This window comes from Echiichthys vipera, assembly GCF_963691815.1.
Source record: "Echiichthys vipera genome assembly, chromosome: 7".
In the NCBI taxonomy this organism is placed as follows: domain Eukaryota; kingdom Metazoa; phylum Chordata; class Actinopteri; order Perciformes; family Trachinidae; genus Echiichthys; species Echiichthys vipera.
The window spans coordinates 22,571,933-22,596,930 of record NC_139832.1 but is presented as its reverse complement, the minus strand read 5'-3'; the positions used below and the strand labels follow the sequence as shown (position 1 = coordinate 22,596,930).

Here is a 24,998-nt window from a genome sequence, read left to right as displayed (position 1 = left end):
AATATCATCAATACCGTGTGTACGCCTGGTCAGATGTCTACATTATCAGCGCACATTCTTCCTTTACAACACCAGTGTATGTGCGGGAAAAGGCATACCTATGGTTCTTTGCATGCACATTGCTTTTGCATGTGGGTCCAGGTGTACATATCTAGATGTGTGTCTGCATGTGCACCTTATATGTACACGTACGCACAGTATTTGTCGTGCGTGTGAATGTGTGTGCGTCCTCTGTAAGATTGTGTTGACAGCAGGAAGAAGCAGAGGTCTGCTCACTGGCCCCACCAGTTCAGAGAGAAGAGAGAAAATCAATATCCGAGGGGAAGTAACAAAAAGTACCAATCACAGAGTAAAATGACAATGGGCAGCCAGCAGTGCTGTTTCATCACATTCCATCACTCCTGGACCACCCAGTGACATGTGAGGTTTGTAAGTAAGTATCGCTCCAACTCACACAAAGAGATTGTAGTTTTGCGCACGCACGCACGCACGCACGCACGCACGCACGCACGCACGCACGCACGCACGCACGCACGCACACACACACACACACACACACACACACACACACACACACACACACACACACACACACACACACACACACACACACACACACACACACACACACACACACACACACACACACACACACACACACACAGGTTATTTTTTATTCCTCAATGATTAGTCATATTATTGCTTTCTTACTGCTGACTGCTGTTCCTTGCATTCAATTGGCTGCTCCAAAGCCTAAGGCATTTTTGGATATGAAGTTGTTTTCTTGGTGTGACACATAAGAGGTAATGGCGTAATGAAACGATCTGGCCTTTCCTAGTTTGCGTAAAAAATCAATTCAGATTTCAGGTCCAATAACATGAAAAGAAAGTAAACACTTCCATTAGGTGCTGTCACCATCCTGTCTTGGAATACTGAGAATGATGCTGCACGCTGAATCAGACTTCTCTAACTGGACAAAGGCTGTCCTGTTTTCTCTCTCTTTCTCTGTCACACTCACACACACCTGACTTTAAGGCCCAAATTGGTGGAGTAGTAAACAGAGAAAAGTCACACGGTTCATGGTCAGGTAGAGGCCAAAACGACGTATGATACCAACCTTGCTTTATGAAAAACATGTTTTAATCGTGATGTCAGTGAGAAGTACTACACTACCCATGGAAATGTTACAGCACCCATGAACGGCTAAGTTAGCTGCTACCACTGAACTCAACTTGGAAAGTTGTTTTTACGCTTAATCAAAAGATATACGGTCCAATTTCCCCTCATAGTTAGGTTGGTTGGTTCCAGGCTTAAAAGTCTCTATATATGGATTTTCTGAAACATAAATAAAGTGAATGAATGGGGGGGGATCACTATTAAGCTCTATTTACTCCTGTTTGAATATTGTTTGGTAAAAACTACAATGCTGTTCAAAATCGGAAAATGTTCAAAATAAAACTATATATGTGTGATCAAATCTTAAAAATGCACATCTTCAGTAGGACTGAATGGGGTTGGGGCTGAGAGCCAAAAGTTCACATCAAGTCCACTAAATACTGAGACAACTATCTCTAAGCCAAGTTGCAAAACAATCACAGGCCACAAATAGAATGAAGGCTGTTACTGAGGACAGAGAAAGAGACACAGTTCTCACTATTTGCAGTACAGATAATAAGTCCTATAAACTATCCTTCACCCTCCGTTTAGTCTGTCATCACTTATTTTTGAGATTGAATAAAAGACAGACCACAGCACAGGCACCCTTGTTGACCTGTCTAGTTGGGCTCGTTTCTGTTGCCAGACAACTGTTCGGCCGTAGAAACAGTGACTTCATTGAGATTGACATGTTGCTGACAAGTTCATAATTATGTCCTATAGTTGTGGCGCAAAAAAGGCAAAGTGACAGCTAACAAGCTGATGAGAACACATATTAATAACCTCTGAGTGTTTGTCACTTTGTCTCCTTTGGTTAGGTTTAAGGGAAAGTGGCACCTTTTATTCTATTCTAGTCCTTATGAAGAGAGATATTGTACGTAGCAACAATTGGTGTGATCAGTAACCGGCAGCTGTCAGACGTGTGAAATATGTAGTAATCTGACTCAGTGTCACACCGCTGTGAGAGGTGTCCTGTTTTTTTTGTCTTGTGGAATTCATTTTTTATTTTGAAAAGTAATGCTCCTCTTGTTTCAGCTCACTTGCCCTTCACTCCTGTGTCCCCGGTCTGCTGTGTTCCCTGATTACCTGATTGTGTCCACCTGTGTCATCCTCCCTCATGTGTGTATACTGTAGTCCTCGTCTTCCCCTGTCTTGTTGCCAGAGTATAGCGTCTTGTTGTGTACCTCCAGCCATTACCACAGCCTTGTCTTGCCTCTAAGTATTACATCGCTTATATTTCTTTTTCCTTGTTTACCTCTGAAGAAGAGTAATTTTTTTTTCTTAAAGTTTTTAGGTGCGCTTTAGTAGCTAGTTTATTTTCATTGTGCCCTTGTTTAATCCTGTTTTTGATTTGTAGTTTCATTAGCTCTGCTTAGCATGAGTTTTGTTTGTAGCCCTTTGTTTTCTCCGCAATGTGAGTTATTTTCTTTTGTACAACTCTTCATAGGTAGTATTTCAGATTAGTGTAGTTATCGCCTGTTGTATTTTCCTCCCTCTGGAGCGATTTTCAGTTTATTTGTGTGGTGTTCTTGCCACGTTTGTTTTCTGTGTTTATTCCCTCGTCCGAACTGACAAGTTTAGAGTTTTGCAGCCTGTTTGTTTATCGCTCCGTCTAAAGAGCAAACCCAGTAAATTTTCAGTAAATATGAAGCTACCTCCAGCAGCAAGTTAGCTTAGCTTATCATAAAGACTGGATACAGCAGGAAACGGCTATCTTGGCTCTGCCCAAAGGTAACGCAATTTGCCTACCAGCACCTCTAAAGCTCACTAATTAACATGTTACACATCTGAAAACTGAAGTGATGGTTTCCCTAGAAACTTTTTTATGTTTGTGAAGTTGCCGGGAAACCAACGGAGAAATGAGTGAGTAGCTGATGCTGTATGGATTTTATAGTAAAAAAAAAAAATCAGAAAAGTGTTATTCTAGAGCCCCCGGTTCTCAAACTGTGGTACTTGTACCAATGGTCTCTCTGATGGTACTTGGAAGAATTCTCCAAAATAAAAAAAGGAAACATTAATTAGTAAATTAATATAATATGAAATAACATGAACTTTTAGGATCCGTGAAATGTAATTTAAAATAAGTTTAGCATTTCCTGCTTTTTTTTGTTTCTTGGAAGTTTCCAGCAATTTACCAAAAAATGACTGCCCCTTTGCAACCCTTGCTGTGATAGGTTACCTACAGTGTCACAACCAGATTTTAAGAATGCAAGGTAACTGGAAGGTAGGAAATCCATGACACCTCTTGGTATGTTTGATCAAATAGTTTAGTCGTGTAATTAGAGCCAAATTACGAGCTAAACTGTGATGGCAAGATAGTGAGCAGAGGTAAAATCATTGGTTTGAGAACACTGACATGTCAGTTCTGATGCTACCCCTTCATACAGCGTGGCTGTGGCTGAAGACAGTTAACAATAAATAATCTTCTGATTAGGAATGAACCTTCCTGTCCGTAGCTAAATAGTGTGGGTCTACGCTACTGTATCATAACATTACTTAACTTAGTGGTGGTACTTGAGAGAGCCTGATATTTTCTGAGGTGGTACGTCATGTACAACATATGAGAACCACTGTTCTAGAGCACATTTAAACACAGCCTAAGCTGACCAAAGTACTGTACAGAAAGCACAAGATGCTGTATAAAGAAAATCATAAATGTTTTTTTTTTTTAGAATTTTAGACAGGAAAACAGATGTGGGCAAAAAAGACCAGTGAATAAAAAGGTTTCTGAGCTTAGATTTAGGAACAGAGATGGGAGGAGTGCATCTCATGGCTAACATTTGTTCACATTTGTGGAGCAGCGAGTGCAAAGGCTTTTAGTCTTTATTTAGTGCTGCTGAATAAGGTCTGTGATATAAGATGTGGCCTGACCATTAAGGGCCTTGAAAGCAATCAGCAGGGTCCTAAATTGGATTCTGAAGTAAACAAGGAATTGGGTTATGAGTAATTTGTTACATATTTTGGAACAATGCATTATAAATCTGATATCTGAAACCCTGCTGATACTGTGTTTTTTACTTAACAGAGACAACAGTTTCTAGGCTGTAACTTTGAACTTTCTCAGTGAAAAAAAACAAAAACCTGGAGGACTTCTGGCAGCTCCCTCTACAAAGCTTTTAAAATTTTACTCTGAGAAAATGAATGCATTCCTTTTGGGGCATGCTGCTTTTTACTGCACAAACAATATGGAAAGCACTAAAGGGTCCCATATTTTGCTCAGTTTCAGGTTCATACGTGTAGTTTGGGTTTCTACGAGAACAAGTTTACATGCTTTAATGTTCAAAAACCACATCTGTCTGAATATTCACCCTCTGTCCAAACTGTCACTTTAAGAAACCTTCCCAAAAAAAGCACAGTCTGTTTTGATTGGTTTGCCCTCTCAGCATCTCAGCACCGCCATTGCAGCCGGGGGAATGACTTTAACGGCACTGTAGCAGAACTTTCTACCTACCTATGACATCACAACTGTACAGACGTCCTGACGGCTCGTTAAAAGGCACAGTTTCTGAATTCAGGCTGTGTATTTCTTTGAGGATTGAGTGTTTAGACACTTTCATAGTATTTTTACATAACGATACATTTGTTTCTTTCTCAAGAATAGCAAAACAATATGTGGGATGACAAGTAAGGACTAGAGACAGTTGCACTGGGGTGCCCAGTAGCTTGTCGCAGCGGCCCGGGTTCAACTTCGACCCGCTGCTCTTTGCTACATGTCGCTCCCTCTCTCTCTCTCTCCCCCATTTCCTGTCACTCTTCAGCCATACCTTCAAGTTAAAGCCCCCCCCCCCCCCAAAAAAAAAAAAAAAAAAAAAGAAATAGTTGCATTTATTGATAAGAAGTATGAAAAGTTATGACAGCTTTGGTAGGAAGAGTGTGAATTCTAACATTTGGCAGTAATGGAAAGTATGTAGTGTGGAGCTCTGTTGCTGCCCACTGACAGGAGCCTAGCAACCGAGCATCAAGGAGAAACTCCTGACAGGCTCTGAACCGACACCTCCCCAACGGAGCACAGAAGACACAAAAGACTGCGGGTGTTTTGATGCACTGCTGAAACTGTTGTGAACCTTCATACAATGAAATTTGTCGAGGATGCAGACAGTTGTAAAGAAGAGCCAAAAAGAAGCACTGAACCAAAGAAAATGCTAACCAAAGACTACAGCATGGAAAAATGAGCATTGAGGTCCTGACTGATTATTGTCTTATATCAATTGACAAGTAAAAAAAAAAGAAGGCTAAACACTGTAAATGCTAGAGGATAACTGCCACTCTCCATTCCCTGTCACATTGACATGTAAACAGTGGCTTATTTTTCACGTCATATCATGGCTTGCCTGGGGACAAAGGAACAATATTTGAAGAGGGATGAGGAGGTGGATACAGTGACATGGGGTTTTATTTTCTATGTTGAATTAAACATTAAGCAAAGTCTTTCGGACCAGACATTTCAGAAAGACAAATGAGCCCAATATCCTTAGCAATTACTGGCATGGTGCAGTCTGTGCGTTTACAGCGGTGCCCTATGCTCTGAGGGGGAACCAGTTAGACACTATGTGTGTGTGTCTCTCTCTCTCTCAACAATAAATTTCATAGGTATAATTAATAATAAAAACTTAAGACAAATAACACAAAGTGTGCGTGTGTGCGTAACTGTTTGTGTATGTGCGTCTCTCTTTCTCTCTCTCTCACTTACATGGCATGAAGAATGTTCACGCACACCTCTTAAAAAATGTTTGCTCTGCAGCCACAGACCTTGGTCAACAAAATTCTTACTGGAAGCAAGATAAGGCAGGAATAACTTGCCTGACCTGAATACAAATAGAGATCTAATATTGATGGTTTTGGACTTAGTGAGCATGACAGCACAAGACTGCAAGGGAAGCTCAGCTTCCCCTAAAAATGTCACCATAGAAATTGGTGAAATCTGGACTGCTGTGTGTACATTCCATTGACTAAATACGCGCTAAAAAGCCTTCATCTTTTGTTCAGAATAAGCTCCTTATCACAGGTAACCGGCGCAACTTCCTTCTCATTCATTCCCACAGCACCACAGTGCTTTACACAGTCGGACGCTCATCTTCTACTGACTTCAATGGGGAAGTGTAGAGCGGGATGTTCCACTGCAGCCAGACAAGATGGTCATTGGATAAATCCTTTTTTTTAAAATCAACATTCTGCACATTCTGAACATACACCAACACACAGTAGATTTTCTTTCCCGTCGTTTCATCTGTGCAGCCTTGGGTTGAAAATCTGATTGTAGAACTGCTTTTTTTCTGCTTCAGTACTCAATACAGTAGTTTTAAGTATCGACCATTTTGACAACCTTGACACAATTTTGAAATGCTATAATTTCTCATAGATAACATGCAGTGTCTCTGTTAGATTCAGCGGCACAGAGAGGCATTTGGTAAAGATAATGTAAGCACATGAAAGACAAAATGACAAGGACACAATGAGTGTAGGTGGTAGGAAAATACGTAGCTTCCCTTTTTAATGGTACAACAGCATGTCTTTTGTGGGAAAGTGCTCTTTCCCACAAAAGACAAGGGACAGATCAAATCCAAACGATGACAAGATAAAGCGCTGGCATGAAAGAACAGAATGAGAGGTACGGTCATTAGCTCTATAATGGCTTTAAATCCCAGCATGGTTCTCCCAGTGTTTTTTAGGAATGGGAGTTACATGAATGAGAAGAACGTTACTAGTTATATGAGGAGATTTTCTTATGAGAAGCGATTCCTATTGAGAACTTATGCTCATGTCTTGCACATTTCATCCTTATAAAGCGCGAGGGCCTGGATGATAACCCTACAATCATTATAGTCACTTTGTCTGGAGGACAAGAGGACAAAGAACATGCCAGTTAAGCTTCCCATGCCGCTGAAGAAAGATTGTCAGTTAGATAAAGGTTCATGGTGGTGTTCTTGTTTTTTATATATCCACTAATATCAAGACAAGAGCAAACTGAAATGCCATCTCACAAAAAATAACTGACATGGCCAGACAAGGTGAGAACCACATACAAGGCAAGATAAGTCAAGACAAGACAATAGAGTAGAATAGAAATACTTTATTGAGCCCAAGCTGGAGAATTGCAGTGTAACAGCAGAATTAAACAGTAATATAAAATACATTATAAAAGATACCTAATATTTAAATGTATAAATAAGCTAATTGTAGTGCAAATGTAAACATATAATAATATAAGGTGCAGTGGATAGATGATGAGAAAAAACAAGTAGAAAGTATAGAAAGTAACAAATAAATAAATTAAAATAAGGATGAAATAAATAAATAAAAATAGAAACTATATAAGAGCATTTACAGACAAATGACATGTTAAAGTGAGGGGTGCTGATAAAGTGACAGTGGTGTTATTTATAGCAGCAGCCGTAAATTGCTAGAAAAGACGACCAAACACACCTTCATTTCAATCTTGGATCATAAAATGTGTGTCAGAATGAAAATAAGAGTTATACATGGGAGGAGAAAAGCATATGTGTGCATGGTAATTATCGAGATCAAAGTAAATGATATTTTTTTTAAAATGAGCAGAAGAAAAAGTTAAAAGTGTCAAAAAGTATTTTAAAAGGTGAAAGGAGGACGCAGTTAAAACTGGAAAGTGAACTGAGGCAAAAAATACGACATCCATATGTCTGAGAGCTGCTGAACTACAGTCAACCCTAAGAGGTGTTGAAGTGGTAAAGAATCTGAGAGAAAGCTGAATTATTAGCAAAGCAAAACTACACACACAATATACTTTAACAGCTGGCTCCAGGTCGCAGGGGCCACTACTGATTTATATTGTGGAGGGAAAGCATGAGGCAGATGCTGTGTGTGCTAGTGTGTATGGTTGTGCCGGAGCGAATGGACCCCTGAATCTGCGGGGGTTGAGGTAGATGGGTGTGTGCGGGTGTGCATGCATGGGTGTGTATTAATTGGTCGGCAGTTTGAGACTTGTGGTCTGGCAGGAGTGATAAAACTGGGCCATTAAAATCCAGCGTCCAAATCCAACACCCATGCCTCTCCATAAAGTTGCCATTACTAATTAAGGCATGACTTTCTTCTCCACGGTCTCCCACTCCCTCCTCCTCTCAATCACACCGTTTAATGGCCAACACTTTCCTTCATCCTGTCACTTGTCTAAGCAAGATATTTTTTCCATTAGGCCGGTGGAAAGGTCCTGCGTATAACTGACAAAGATCCAGATGATATTTAAACTCCTTTCATCTCATGTGACAATCATCACTCAAACGAGAGTTTATTTGAAGTTAATTGAAGGAAAACACTGGAGGTAGAGCGCAGCAGTGGAAAGGCTCAGTCAGAGTGCAGCTTTTGGTAACTACTACTCATCCTAACAAATCAACAATCTCCTCATTCACTGGCTTGCTGTTCATACATACAAATGTATGAACGTTGTTTCCATCTCCCTGGGCAAGGCAGTGTGTATTTCTAACCTGTCTCTTCCCGTCTCTAATGTTGTTTATGTTCCGCTTTCCTGCAGCAATTCCCCCTAATTCCTTCACATGATGGAAAAGAAAGGGGCCAACGCAGCGAAGAACAAGGCCTCTCTTTCTTATTTTCTTGCCGAAAAAGGTAACTTACTTACTATCTGAAATTTCAACCCTCTTGTTTCTTTATAGCTTTAAGCACGGCTAAACAAATACTTTCCCAGAGGAACAGCCCACCTTTGACCATGCAATCACTGCTTGGCACTGAACACAGAAGAAAGAGCTGTGAATCCACGCTATCTGCTCTTTAACAAATGAGTGCCTGGGTTTTCCGTGGATTTATGTGAGCCCTGGGCTTGTGCTGTTGTGGGCCGGTCACGGTAAATCTGCTATTTTTGTCAAGGTGTGAAATGTATTCCGTTGTTAAATCACACGCAGGAGACATACTAAGACAGTGCGGTGTACACACACACACACACACACACACACACACACACACACACACACACACACACACACACACACACACACACACACACACACACACACACACACACACACACACACACACACACACACACACACACACACACACACACACACACACACACACACACACGCACTCACACATTGACGCACACTACCTTGATTTGCTGCATGACATTTATATGCTTCATTAAATTGTTTCTACAAGTACAAACCCACTTTGATGGCCTCATGAGTAGTTGGCTGAGGGGATGAGGGAGAGGCTGATGTATTTCCACATGACTTTGATTCACTGGTAGACATATAATCACATGAGCACTTTTCTGGATGAATTGAATGAAAAAATACCACGAGGTAAAGAGAACAGAAATACTTCATATAAGGCTTCCAGTGCACACTGTGTATATATCCTTCTTCACATTCCTGCCTCCTCTCCCTTTTTGTCACAAGTCTATTCAGTCTTTGCCATTAGATCAAGCAAATTAACTCTGATTAAGTGACCAGAACCTTTTGTTTCAACGCTGTAAATCTTAATTGCCAGTGCAAAAGACTATGGGTGCTTTTCATTATACTAACTTATGCTTCCTTGCGTCACCTCTCCTCTTGTGACCCAGAAATCATTCCCCCCCTGCCATCATGGAGGATCTTCCAATCTATTAATTGCATTGAGGAGACGAGGGGAAAGCAGAGAGGAGGCTCGCGGAGGAGCTGAGAGCAAGGAAACACAGGTGCACCTCAACATCGTTCTCCTCCGTTTGAAGCAGCACGTCATCAGTAACTGACATTGCTGACAGGATTAGTTTGGTAAAATACCTCAGGATATCAAGTCTCAGGAGGCATATTTTACCTCAGGACATCTGTAATATAAATGGCCAATTTGCTTGGGATTAGGAAATCCTTGTTTTTTAACAGGAGTAGGAGGGGTTAATCGATTTATGCACATCCCTGTCGCTATGTGCGTGCTTGTGTGAAATATCTATATTCATTTTTAAAGAGGGTTGTATTCGGACAGGATTAGTTTTAACTGAGGTATTTTTTGGGGACCATTTTACAGAAGGTAAAAATTGGCGTAATTTTTATTGACATTCTCCGGAATAATTACTTACATGGTGCATTCGGACGGGACTAAAACCCCTGGTAGAAAATTACCTTACCCCATTTCCCTACGTAAAACGAATCCCGTCCGAATAGGGCTTTAGACTGACGCTGTGGAACCAAGGATTTCTCATTTGGCTCCTCTGTCCTTGTGTCTCTCTCTCACGTCCTCGCTGGGACAAGCCAAGACGCAAGTAAGAGAAGCAGGTGAGAAAAGCAAGGAGACAGGTAAGCACATTGAAAAGCACCCTTTGAGTATACTTGAGCAGTTTAACCCTTTTTTTCCATTTTGAAAGAGTCAATTCCCCATGTGCGATGGTCCTTCTATTGTCTACCCGCTGAAGGCAGCTATGTGTTTACATCGCCTTTACATATGGACTCAAGACAAAAATAGCCATGCATTAAAATAATGCAAGAGTCAATATTTGTAGGTATGTGCTATAGGTACCAGTGAGAGGTTTAAATATGATACAGGAATTTGAAATAATGTTTACATTTTCTACCCTTTTTAACCGGAGAACACGTACGTCAGATGATTTTCACCCATGCGATTGTTGTCATGTGATTTTCATTGTGTTGCCGCTGTCTGAGTTGCGTGGGTCATTGGTTAACTGCAGTCTGCTCACTGACGTCATTGAAAGTTGGCACCTTTCCCTGCTCCAGTCCCTGTTTTTTCTCAGCAGGCACATGTTTGGGTGATTATCACCCGATGTTAGTGATTGAGGGTAAAATATTTTTTTCAGTTCTCACTGATGCAGGGAGACCGTGCTTATCCAAATTCCTTCAACGGACAAGGTTCACAAGTCCCAGAAACAGGTGCACCAGAGAACAAGTTCCCAGCTCCATTCTTTTTTAAGAACGTTTTTGTTAACTTTTTACTTCATTTTTAACTTTCATTTTAGAGCCTTTGTTATAGGGTCCCTCCATGATACCTTTTTTATCTTTGTTGTATGAGACGTTGTATAGGTGTACTTTAATATATTTTAAAGAGAGGTTTTTCTATCAGGTTTATTATATCCGGTAAAAATGTACCCAACATTAGTGATGGTGTTACTAATTGTTGCGTTAGGGTTCTAGTCGCGCTAATCAAGATTTTCATGTTATCAGTGGAAAAAAATGTGATCGGGATCACTCAAATTATTGCGAACTCTGCAGCTCCCCACTGTTTCACGTAGTGTTTTATCATCTATCAGCTCATTGTTTTGATTTGATGGCGTGCAACTTAAATGTTGTGGCCTACTTGCCATTCTAATCAGACCCATTTTCACCCATAGAAAGCAGTGAGTGAGAAAGCTCTGATAAACCCATTGTACACTACCTGGCCAGCATCAAACGGCAGGCAGACATAGTTAGCAACTAGCTGGTGAACACAGTGGAAGATTTAGCAGCTGAAGAGTCAGATATCTTCTTCAGGAGTTGGTAGAAACCAAAACAGAGCTGAAAAGAGAGTGACTATTTGCATTGGATTCATAAACTCACCAGAAACATGACTCGAAATGAACGCTGATGTTGCTCCCTTTCTGATAGATGTTTCTCTACACAAACATTAGAAGGTAACATGTCAGTACAGTGTTTAAAATAAATGCAGGTTTGTTATTTTATTGTCTGTCTTGAGCATGATAACAATACAATTACACTGTGTCAACTAGGGCTGCCCCAAATATTTAACCAAGCACTGGTTGACCAAAAAATCATTAGCAGACCAAAATTTCATTTGTCGATTGGTTGCAGGAAAAAAAACAAAAACAAAAACATTTGAAGCCGTGTCTTGCCAAAATTAAGTGAAAATCTATGTGGCCGGCGGCTGGCCTAAAAGGCTGTAGGGCTTTTAATTTGAAGGGCCAGATACAGGAAGTCATGACACTCACTCACTGTCAGTGTTTTTTTTTTTAAGACGGCAGGACATAGTGGTTAGACAGTTAATAATTAATAACCAATCATGTCAGGAAAGACGTCTAAAATATGGGATCACTTTGAAAAGAACAAGGATGACCCTAAGAAGGTCACATACAAACTTTGCAAGAAAAACTTCACCTATCACTCAACCTTGACAAACATGACCTACCACCTTAAAACATGTAAGTAATGTTCAGAAACATTTTTTTCAGACACATTCAGAATAAGAATCTGAAAAATAATTTGCCGCTGTCATGGACAGGTGGCAGTTATAGCACGTGGCTGTGCTCACTTGTAAATTAATGGTTAATTAATGATCTCATTCAGTGGCTGAGGCTATACATATACTGTATACTGTATATGCGGCGATTAGTCGACTAATGACTCTAAATGAAAACCACTTGTTGACCAAGAAAATCCTTGGTCAGGGGGAACCCTAGTGTCAACAGAGTTGTCTCATTTAAATGAATGAGGAGCATGTATTGTTGGTGTTGAACATGGCCTGCAGAGGTTTCACATCATCTAGGCCCCCAGGACCCCACCCTCCACACCGACACCAGAATAACCAGCAGGGTTCACCTGTCCAACAACACACGCTGTATCTCTCTGTTTTTACTGAATTGAATCTCACCGACTCAATCAGTCTGTCCTGTTCAGAGGCTTTCCAAATAATTTGTTCTCCACTAGGAGGTGGCTGTCACAGGCTGTAATTTATAAGTCACACTTGCACGCCAGCAGAATATTCATAACACACCCACATAGATGACCCTCAAAATCCCACAGCAACAGTAAAGTACTTGGGAGACCTGCCACTAACTGGTCATTTAATACAGCCTATATGGATATATACAGTATATACACTGTATATTCTATTTGTTGTTTGCTTTCTGGGGCTAGGCACAAAAGCATTTCTCAGCACGTTATGTTGTGTTGCATTGTGCATGTGACACATAAACGTAGATTTGAATTGATTTGAGACGGGTTGGAAATTGTGGCAAAGTTTAAGGAGTAGTGAACTGAAAACTGACAGGAAAGCAGTACCTATATAATAATTTTAAGTAAATATAAAGCCAGGAAGAAACCAACAAGGACTAATAGGATGACATATATAAGATGAAATATAAGTAGAGGAAATTAGCCAGCGGCGAATAAGACAAAGTTTGCAGGCAGATAAAGATAGACTTAGAAAGAGAAGAAGTAAAAATCATTAACCTTCAGGGTGTAAATATGACACTGAAGATTTGAAATGGAGGAGAGCAACTCCAGCAGCACTGCTGCTGCTGCTGCTGCTGATGATGGTCACCATGATGATGGTAACCATGATGATGGTAACCTGGGGCTTGTTAAGAGATTCATTCAACACACACACACACACACCAGTCATTTCTTCTTTTCTTCTGCCCTCCCACTCAATTTGCAGGCTCACACAAGGCATGTGGGCTCTTGTTTGAAACTTTATCTCGAAATTAAGCCCCACTCATCTGTGCGCTTTGCCTGAGGTGCAGCGCACCACTACTGGGAGAGAAATGTTGCAGAGGAGAGTCAAAGTGAATAGGAGGGAAAACAGAAAGTTGGAAAAGAAGTACAGAACAGAAACAGGAAAACCAGTGAGACGTGCAGTGGGAGAGTAAGGTGGAGGAGGAGAGGGATGACAGATGGAGAAATAGAAAAGGAAAGAAGAAAAATAGTTGCTCTAAACCTATGGTAGGGAAAGCCAGCGCAGCAACGAGGGCATTCATTGCATGCAGCGTTGATCACATGAGACTGTGGAAGGAGGAAAATGCAAAAAAATGTCATTCCACTTCAAACGCTTTCTTTCATTTGTCACCAGCTCAGCCACCACTCTGACACTGTTAAACACTAAATGCAAATTGACCCTGGCAAAGTAGAACGCTTTCCAAAGACAGATGAGAGCATTTTCACATGTTAAGAGTTAGCTAGAATTAAATGACCGGGAGGGAAGAGAGATGTAGAGAGAAAGAGAGGTAAAGGAAAGGAGCTAACGTGAGCTCACGTGATCAGATGGGTTCACTTACCCCAACCTCCACGTGATCCGAGCCCTTGTCATCCTGCTTGTGGAGGATCTCAAAGTAGTATCGTCTGGACGAGATTAGGCTGAGGGAAGAGAGAGCTATTTTTAGATATTTGATGCTGATGGGGTGAAAAAATACAATCTATCTTCCATAATAAGCCATCACAGTTCCTTCCACCTTAGGATCTTTCCAAGCGACCCATGCTCATGAAAGCTGACTGTTATTGTGAAAATACAACTGTGAGCAACTTTGGGTCACAAACAACTAAGAGGTATAACAGGGTTTAATGGAACTGTGTGAAGTAAGGTAAACAGTTAGCACGGAATAGTCATAAAAACATACGTCAACTGGACCTGAGAATAGGCAGGTTAATCAGCCTGGAATATAAATCCGGGCTACAGGCAAGATGGCAAAAGAGACGGCAGCGAGCCAGGATATTATCAGCCTCGGGTCCTGAATAAAACACTCCTTCTGAGACGGTCAGGGAGAAAATCGATGCACCACATAAATCGACATTTTAAACTTACAGAGGCTCCAGTATTTCTCTGGAACTCCTGCTTAGACGGAGCGAGGATGTGATTTGAAGTTTTACTGCGCATGTTTTTCTCTGCACTGATGAAACACGCACACGCCGAGCGACAATGTTTCTATTTATTACCAAAAACACATCTCGGATAATAGGCCAGCATCTGCTGCTGAATGAGAGACACCTGAGCACTGCTCCACACATCATTAGCTCTCAAAACACAGATACATAGTCGAATGCACACACTCACACACGCAAACACAAAAACATACTGTTGGACATATCGGAAAATCATGTTTTTACACGTATACATGTACAGTAGCGGAAGGCTGGGATGAAAGTATCAGCGGGACTTGCTGTGTATTGCTATGGCAGTGTTTTCACACAAGCTGCATGAAATGACCTGTTAGTGGCAGGTACTTTGAAGTACTATAGTGTTGCTGTGGGTGTGCTATGAATATTCTGCTGATATTCACTAGCCGTGCTAGTGTGACTAATACATTCAAACCCCTTGACGGCCACCTCCCAGTGGAAAACAAATTAAACTTTGGATCAGTTTTGGATTAGTTAGAGTTACAGGAGAAAAAAGTATTACAGAAATGGTCACAAACTTTTTCACTTGGTAAGTAACAAAAACAAACTTGGAGCGTTTTCTGTTTCAAAGGTTTATTTGTTGAAGACTGTAAATATATATCATCTGGTAGCCCTATCTGTAGGCTAGCTATCAGGGAAGGTTTAATTCATCATGTTAGCTTATCTTGATGCTAGCCAGGGTAAGGCTGACAGAGACAGTGATGAAGCCAGCGTATATCCGGGCTAAGACTTTGAGTTGTAGTCATAGTAGCAACTTGAGATGCGATAATGGAGTTGGAGATGCCGTCTCTTTGAACTGATATCTGCATTAAAAATGCAGTTAAATACTTTTATACCAATGGGCCGATGAAAACCTAAATCGTTATCAGATAATAGCTGATGGTTTCCGTGACTGCATGATATCCAATGTGCCCTGCCTTATTTGCCCTCTACACAGACTTTCACCTGCTTGTAACCATAGACTGTACCCGTTCTCTCAACTTAATCCAATCATATTTGCCTCCGGGAGCTGCCATCTTGTCGGACTTTGACTCCGCCTCATTTCCTCTTACCAAAAAAGGGCATTGATGTGACGTTGGGGGGAGGGAGAAACCTCCGTCCGGGTGACGTTTACCGAATGTGGGAGTCCAGTGTCTCTAGCGGAAACTACACTGGCTCGGCGAGTCGAATGCAGACACTCCTGTGCCTCTAGCGGAGATTACAGCGGCTCCGGGAGTAACAAATAGAATAGAATAGAATTACTTTAATGATCCCAGACTGGGAAATTATTTTATAACAGCAGTAGTGGGTCAGTAAATACAAATTTTGTACATAGCATAAATATAATCCAATATATACATAGTGTATATATACAGTGCACAGTGTGCTATAGACAATAAACAATAATAATATATACAACAAAATGTGCAAAATATTCTATAACAATAATAATATATACAAAAAAACAGTAGAGAGAGCAGAGTTCTCTGTCAGGCAGAGGTGAGAGAGTTATTATAAAAAGTGATTCCTGAATCTGTTGCTACGACAGCGAAACTGAAGCAGCCTTTTGGAGAAGGGGCTCCGCTGTCTGACCAGTGTGAGTTGGAGAGGGTGGAGAAGATTATCCATGATGGATAACAGTTTTTTCAGTGTCCTCCTCTCCACCACAGCCTCCAGAGTGTCCTGTTTGCAGCCAATCACAGAGCCAGCCTTCCTGATCAGTTTGTTGAGTCTGTTGGTGTCGCTGGCGCCAATGCTGCTTCCCCAACAAACCACAGCAAAGAAAAGTACACTGGCCACCACAGACTGATAAAAGATCTCCAACATCTTGCTGCACACGTTGAAGGATCTCAGCTTCCTCAGTAAGTAAAGTCTGCTCATCCCCTTCTTGTAAACAGCTTCAGTGTTAGATCTCCAGTCCAGTCTGTGGTTGATGGTAACACCCAGGTACTTGTAATCCTCCACCGCCTCCACCTCCTTTCCCAGAATACATAGAGGTTTGAAAGCCGTCTTCCTCTTCTTCCTGAAATCTATCACCATCTCTCTGGTCTTGCTGATGTTCAGCCGCAGGTGATTCTGTCCAGTCCACTTCACAAAGTTGTCTACCAGTGCTCTGTACTCCTCCTCCTGTCCCTCACTTATACACCCAACAACAGCCGAGTCATCAGAAAACTTTTGCAGGTGACACGACAGTTTGTGCAGCATCCATTTATTCAAAACTACTTTGTATTATTTTTAATGTTGGCTGATGTTCTAAACAAGTGACTGGATGAAAATGCCCGTAATCAGTTTTACTTAGTTGATTACTTTGGTGACTATAGAACTGACATTAATAGGTTAATGGTAAACAAATTATATTGTGGATATTTGGAGATGGAGTGGTGATTAGTTCCAAAGGATTTGTGATGGTTCAAACATCTTACATTATTACGAAAATCAGTTTGACAGATTGGACCAATTTCATACAATTGTGACATCTAACATGGTAATTGATTTGAGTGTAACAATGTCCTTGGTAGAATAACTGAAGCATTAATGATCGTTATATGGTGGAAATACTAATTAATTATTTGTTTTCTTTCATCCCGCTCCTGTTTCCTCAATGTGTTTCTTACGCCCTGACAGAGAGGGGCGAAAATAGCAGTGCACAAATCTAATTCCTATAAACAACAATGTGTTGATTCTATTCTCTTTTTTAATGTTCACTTTTTGTCTTTGTTTTGTTCCCTTTCCTCTCTCTTTGATGGTTTCCTGTTTGTCCCCTCAAACACACACAAGCTCATCTTCTTTGATGATGAAGTCTGTGTTTAGAATTGAAAATGGCCCAAAAACAGAAAAGGAAAACAGGAGATAACAAAAAACAAAGACAAGCACACAGAGACATTTTTGTTGCACGTCCTCCTTGTTCCAATCCATCAGCTATCAGTCTGACGACGATTTAGCCTCTGGGGGAAACGGCCAATATATCGGGGTTATCCGGATAATGGATACCTATCTTCCCTGCGCCATGTCGGATAGGCAACTTGAGATTCGAGAATGGAGTTGGAGTAAAGCTTTCATTGTTTAAAGAAAGCTAATAAAACGCTTAATCCTCATCAAATAGACAATGGGTTCCTAGATTGCATCTTGGCCAAAGAAAAATGTCTGCTTCTATCATTTCGGCCAAAGCGTTCCGCCTCTTTTGCTCTCCACACGGACAGTTTACACGCAACCAAAGCCCAGTCAAACATGACTTTGCCAATCATATTAATCAGACTACTGTTTATAGAGATTATTCTTTTTATAGAGAATATGCACGTTTTAAATCATTTAATTTCAAGTCTATAAAATGTACAGATGCCTATTAAACAAGTTCCCAGACACCAGACATAAATGCCTCGTTTTTCATGATGTAGATTGACAAACTAAACTCACACAGTAGACTTTTTTGGCAGTGTATTTCTGTGTGTGTGTGTGTGTGTGTGTGTGTGTGTGTGTGTGTGTGTGTGTGTGTGTGTGTGTGTGTGTGTGTGTGTGTGTGTGTGTGTGTGTGTGTGTGTGTGTGTGTGTGTGTGTGTGTGTGTGTGTGTGTGTGTGTGTGTGTGTGTGTGTGTGTGTGTGTGTGTGTGTGTGTGTGTGTGTTTGTTTCTGTTCCTGATGTGGCTGACCGAGTTGAAAGGGAAGGACAAAGGGTGGGGGTGGGGGGCAGTCACGTGTTGCTCTGTGCACTAACGCATCATCCGGCTGCCCGGCGTTCTGTGACCAATAAATCATTGCAGGTGCAGGGGAGCAGTGACAGTGCGCTAAGGTCACTCTCTCATGAATAGGGAACATCTCTCTATGCAGCTGCTGAAACGGCGCTCAGCAAATCTAAGTGCCACTTTCAGCTCATGGCACCCTGCTTGCCCTTTCCCATATGGTTCAAATGTAACGCCATCCCAGAATTTGACCTGAGCCACATTTGCAAAAAATAAAATAATATGATATTTTGTATTCTCCTCAGACGAAAAAGCAGTCATTAAATTAGATTAGATCAGATGAAACTTGAATGAATATAATGAATACTCTGTGAGGAAATTGAGTAATCAGATTCATCTCAACTGGAGAACTAAAGGCAGGATTTTGTCGACAGTGAAATATACAGTGATGTATCACATTGAAAAAATGACTGTCGGACAAAAAAACTGGAACGCAAAAAGAGGCATTTATGAGGGAATTGAATCTCGCTGTCTCGATTGCAGCAAATTAAATTTTCAGTTGACATGCATTTTAACATCCTGAACTCAAAATTATATTTTTTGGCATTCTCAGTTTATTGAGTTCCTGTCCCTGAACAGCAGACTGTAGATGTGTTTTATGGGATATTGGTACATTTCCTGAGCCTTCATTAGATTAGATTATTCAAGCCATAATCTGACTCCATCTGGGGGATAATCTAATGTCAGGGCTGAGAGGATGCAGTCTGCCGCCACAGTGTGTCAGAGTCAGACTGATACACAACCGCAGACAAGGAGGACTACACACTTAAAATTACAATTCTAACAATCACACAGATATAAACAGGGAAATGCATCCTAAACATGATATTGTATGTCAACATTTGAGGATTTTTATATCCTAGCCCTCTCAGAAACTCCAAAAAGCCTGGACCTCAACAGTGACAGATTGGCAGCTCAAACCTGTTTACCTTATAAGATGCCAGATAAGACAATGCAGCCATTCACACGCACGCACGTACACACACATAGCAAGCCTATAAACAGTAGCTGAGTAAGATGGAGACAAACAAAAGGATCAAATCACTCTGAGAAACAGAGATGGATAAACAGATGAAGACAGCATAACATCACGTTCTGATCATACACACACATCTATCTTTTGTTTAGCTACTTCCTTTCTATTTTCTATTTGTGATTACCAGTCACTTTGTATGTCGGTTCAATAGCAATGTCATATATGGTTCATGTTCTTTTGGCACCGTCTGGCCAGATATCCTGATGCCTCTTATGAATTTTCACAATTATTTTAAAGGACTACCTGTTATCAAGAAGATTTTTGAATTTGGGTTTTCTGTTCTTTGTTTGTTCAGTCTGTTTCCTGTTTTAATTTGAAGGTTCACTCACGTCTCATCTTGTTTTACTTCCTGCCTTTGTGTGTTGTCCCTCCTGTGTTCCATTTTTCGTGTGTGTCTTCTGTTTCTTTGTCAGTTTGTCCTTCTCTTCCTGCCTCTTCTTCTGCTTTTCCTAGAGTAAATTAATTTCCTAGCGTTGTCAATTCCTAGTTTATTCTGGCACAAATACTCAAGCCTACTATTTATTCCTACAGTGTTTTGTGTTGTTTCCTGGACCGATTGTCGGATCGCTCACATTGTGAGCGATCTTAAACATTAAACCAGTGAACTCTTCCTGCTTCCTTCCTCATTCTTATCTGCATTTGGGTCCAAACCTGTAATCCCTGGGACTCTGAAAAATGTAGCTCCTCTGTGGAGGAGACATTTGTAGATTTAGTCATCCGCTGATTTCCTTCAAAGCTTTGCAGGATTCCTTAATGTCTGGGTCTTGCTGTGTGAAGAAGACAGATATTCTTTGGGAAAATAAAAGATGGAAATGAATCACGGGGGTCCACATAAAGATACGGCCGGAGACAAATGAGATAGATTGAAAAAAAAAGGGAGCACTGTACGACAAACCAAAAAAGAAATCTCTACTTTGTCCAAAAGTATCAGACTGAAAGACTGGAGATAAATTATAGAGGTGTTGTATCTGTGTGTGTGTGTGTGTGTGTGTGTGTGTGTGTGCGCACTGGTCACACCAGTCTTTCTGTGATGGATGATGAGGCGGGCTCCAGTTGAAAGAGATGAAGAGACAGGCGGAAAGAAAGATGAAGGAGGAACGATAAATAGCAAATGAACAGCAGAAACAGAGAGGGAATTATAAATGCTTTCTGTATCTTAAAGGGAATGAAAATACATTACGGTGAATATCACTGAGATGATGATTTCATACAGAATACTACACCAGAAGAGAAAAGAAAAAAAACCATAAGAGAGCAAGTGAAGGGCAAATGAGAGATGGAGGAGAAAAGAATAGCTATTAGCGTGTGACTCAGAGGATGAGTAGAGGACACAAAACAAGAGTCTAATTGCCTGACTAATTGGAGTCTTTGTTTCCAGTTTCCCTTCACTGGGCTGAACGGATAGAGACAGACAAAGGAGCTCCACTGGGCTGGATAACACAATACGGGACTGTTGGGAGCTAAACAACATTCAGAGAGTATCATTCAAAGTCTGCTGGATTTGAAGTATGAAATATTTATTTGGCACGAATGCATAGAGAGGTTTTTCCTTCTAAAACTGTTGTACTGTGGGTTTGTGTGACGAAATATACAAAAGCATGTGTTCAAAACCCCCTGAAGACCGACAGGCAGATTGACTGACACGCACTCTCCTTTTCCAGTATCTCCTCTCTTTTTTCCAACTCAATTTCTCATTAATGCTATCTAACTGTCACCCCGTCTCTCTTTCTTGCCAGATTTCTCCCTCTCCAATGCCCACAGGTGGCCTTTAAATAAAAGAGTGTGCTCAGCGAGTGCTCTCCTCTCAACTACATTAATGATACCACTGTTTAGAGCTGCCCCAAGGAGACACGCAAACTTCACTTTTCTCCCCTTGCGCTCCCTTCCCTCTTCACTCCATTTCTCATGCATTCCTCTAATCCATCAGAGAGCTATCACACTGCTCTTCCCTGCAGCCTCAATAAACCCCCCCCCCCCTCTGCTCTCATTCACCCCCCCCCCCCTATCTTGTCCGTTGCTTCTCTCCAATGTTGCCTTCTCCCAGTGTCCAATTCCCCCATATATAATTATCTAACATAGAATTACAGCATTACTATCTTCACTTTGAATTTGCATTAGCACTTCTCCTCTGCTACTGGCCTGAATGCGTGGTAAAGAAATTAAAAAGAAGAAGAATTCAGTATCTCACAATGCCTTGCTTTCCTGGGGTTTGTGTATTTGTGCCACACGGAGAAGCATATGCTCTTTTCATGACAACAAAGTGCAACTACAATTATAACATAAAATCGAGGTCAAACAATACTACATGTAGACGCTACTGAATATATATCTACAGGACAAATGTTAAAGGAACGGGATTATACAGCACATAAGCAAGTAGGGAGGATTAAGGGACAACCCTACCAACATTTTTCTTATTGACGATTAATCCCATTACAAAGCCAAAACCATCAATGAATAGATTTAAGTATTGTGTATCCGAAGCCTGACAATAATAATACATTTTATCTATAGAGCGCTTCTGAGGATACTCAAAGAACCTTTTTCATCAGTTAAAAGGATAAAAATTACAAAACACGACATCAATCAAACATTAAAAGTAGTTCTGAAAAAGTGAGTTTGATTTAAACACGGGCGTGATTGGTGCAGTTTCGGGTGTGTTTGGGAAAGAGAGTTCCAGGACGAGGGCATCGATGGAGAAGGCTGCATCGATGGAGAAGGCCCAGGTCTAGTGCTCGGACCTCAGTTGTGGAGAGAGGACGATGGCATTGTGGAGATAAGGCTGCGGGAATGAGTGTGGTGATGGAGCAGGTCTGTGAGGTAGGATGGGTCTTGTTATGGAGGGCTCTGTCAGCGAGGAGAAGGAATCTGAATTGGATCCGTTGTGGGGCAGGAAGCCAGTGGAGGTTCTGGAGTGGTGTGATCACATCACACAAGAGGGGGAATGGCTGAGCAGACAAGGAGCAGAGTCCTGGATGTCCTGGACTTTGGATGATGTGCCATAAAAAATGCTGGATGCGATGAAGGCATGGATCAGAGTTTCGATAGCAGAGAAGGAGAGTGATGGGCGGAGACAAGTTATGTTTTTTTAGGTGGATGAAGGCAGTGCAGGTGATTTGACTGACGCAGTGCTCAAAGGAAAGTTTGCTGTCAAACATAACTCAAATAAAAAAGCCCTTCTTGTTTCCTATAGCTCCATTGTGTCCAAAGAACACACAACAGAAAGAAGCAAAAACATGTATGTTACGGAAAACATATTGTACAGAAGGTCGGGTGGAATCTATTGCCGGTGCGTATCGCTGATTAGTTGATTATAATATTTATATATATATATTATAATTAATTGTGTGTGCAAACTATGAAAAACAGTGTGCAAATATAAAATTTCTGATCATTCAGACAAGGCTTTATGTCCATCAAGAATTACAATTTATTATTACAAAGAAGGAAAATGATTGGCTTCATGTTTGTTAAAATAATGTAAGTTGTGTTTCTCTTCCCTACTTGATTGTTAATTAATAAGATGAGCTGTTTATGTGTATAAGTGTTTATGACTGTGCAGTATGTGCATGGACCCCAGGAGGAATAGCCAATGCTTATGCTAGTGCTAATGGGGATCCTAATAAAAAACAAACACATCAATGAGCCATATTGCACTGGCTGGAACGTTCCTTCATTAAGACAAACACGGGAACTGTAGTTTTTTCCCAACCTTAAACACTCCATTTCTACTGTATGCTAAATATCACAGTTCCCAGCTGTTTAATTAAAATATTGAGCTACATTTAAAGATGGGGACAACATTGAACACCTTTGGAGAGTCTTTCCTTAAAGGCATATATAGAGTTGCACTCAGTTGCACACTCTGAATGTGTCAGTCACTTTTGCAATGAAGAATGAGAGCTTGTGTTCAAACCCTGCTTACTTTCTCGTCTGTGTCCCTGACACGTCTGCATACGCGCAGATCTCATGACATCTCGATACGTCCTTCAAATTCACTAAGTCACTTTCCAAACAGTTTACATATCCCGATCTCCAGCTGCTCAGAATCAAATTTTTGCGTTTCCTCCAACTGATTTGACCCTCCATCATCATTACTGTCTCTAATCACGTTTGGCCAGAGGCGGCCCTGTGTTAGCGTTTGGTGATACTCATGTATTACTGCCAATCAGATGTCTGCTGCCACAGTCTTTCACAGCTGAAGAGATGAGCATAGACGCCCCAAAGACATTCTGATTAAACATAAGCCAATACACACATGACGCACACACTCAAACGTACATTTGTGTCTCTGCAGGCTCCCATCACTCATAGAAACAGATGGCAGAGTGAAGGCCTGAGGGAAGAAACTGGGGCAGAGAAGCAAACAGCTTCATTCTAGCTCAACTGCTACATAGTATCAAACCAATTACCTTTGAGTGGAGAGAGGTTGACATTAAGGTTGGTATTCCACTCAAACACAATCAGAATTGTATATATATATATATGAGACAATGCAGGTGCAACATTCAGCTCATCTCCACGCTCAATCAGTATTCCTATGATGCCATGAGCACAAGTGCTATACTTTCCCCTCTCTAAATGCTTGAGTCTCCACACCAGCTAATAGCTTGCAGTGCTTAAATGATTCAATTATAGATACTGAGAGATCCCACAGTGAAATAAGTGGTCATTCTCCAATAGGTTTCCCTCTTTGTTGCAAGGAAAGTTAACTCTCGCTTTCCAACCATTATCGGTCTTTGGAGGTTTCTGTTAAGTCATGCGTGTAGAAAACAAATGGGAGAGTTTGCAGTGAGTAAAAGGCACAGTAATGTAAACAGGCCTAAGAACTAAGAAGGCACACACAAATACTCACACACAAAAAAAGGAAGAATGCACATCAACGTCCACATGTTGGTGGAGGACTGGACGTAATGTCATTTCCAGTAGTTTGTGAGGCAAAAGCTGCTCCTTCAAAATGCCAACTGTGGCATCCCAGATAACCTTGGAATCCCTTTCTGCCTTCCCTGCTCCCCACACCACTGTCAAAGGTCGGCCGCATCCATTTTTTATTTAAATCATTACAATTAAAGTGGAAATCATGACTGACCATGTTCGGAATATCCACAAAAGCACATCCAGGTAAATGCCAAGAAAATTGTTTAATGGACTTTCGATTTTTGCCTTTTGGCAAAACTGTAACCTTATTCTGACAGGATTCCTATCTTTCAAACTATAATCTTCATCTTACTGTCAATTACATCCCAGTCTGAGCTGCTCAAAAGGTTCAGAAATACTTAACGTCAAGCACGATGTCAGACTCAGCTCAGTATGCAACTCAACACTGTTCAGTTTATAGAATTTTAGCAAATGTCAGTCTCCCCGGCGTTGTCTATATATCCCAGGGCTCTGGTAGCTATGTCTGAGAGCAGAGGTAGTGTTGACAGGGTTATCTGGGTTCCTTGTTGGACTACTTCACTGTCACTCATCAAGCTGTTGTGACAGCACCTAGCAGGCACTGCCAAACTATCA

The 24,998-nt window shown here is 41.1% G+C and overlaps 1 protein-coding gene across 1 annotated transcript in view; it reads right to left on the bottom strand.

The window, feature by feature from the left end:
• b4galnt4a (beta-1,4-N-acetyl-galactosaminyl transferase 4a) overlaps positions 1 to 24,998 on the bottom strand; it is a 160,081-nt gene that overhangs the window by 14,266 nt on the left and 120,817 nt on the right. Inside the window, exon 8 of the mRNA XM_083917326.1 lies at positions 14,120 to 14,198. Within this exon, the coding sequence (XP_083773452.1) occupies positions 14,120 to 14,198 (79 nt within the window). The remainder of the gene's footprint in view (positions 1 to 14,119; positions 14,199 to 24,998) is intronic.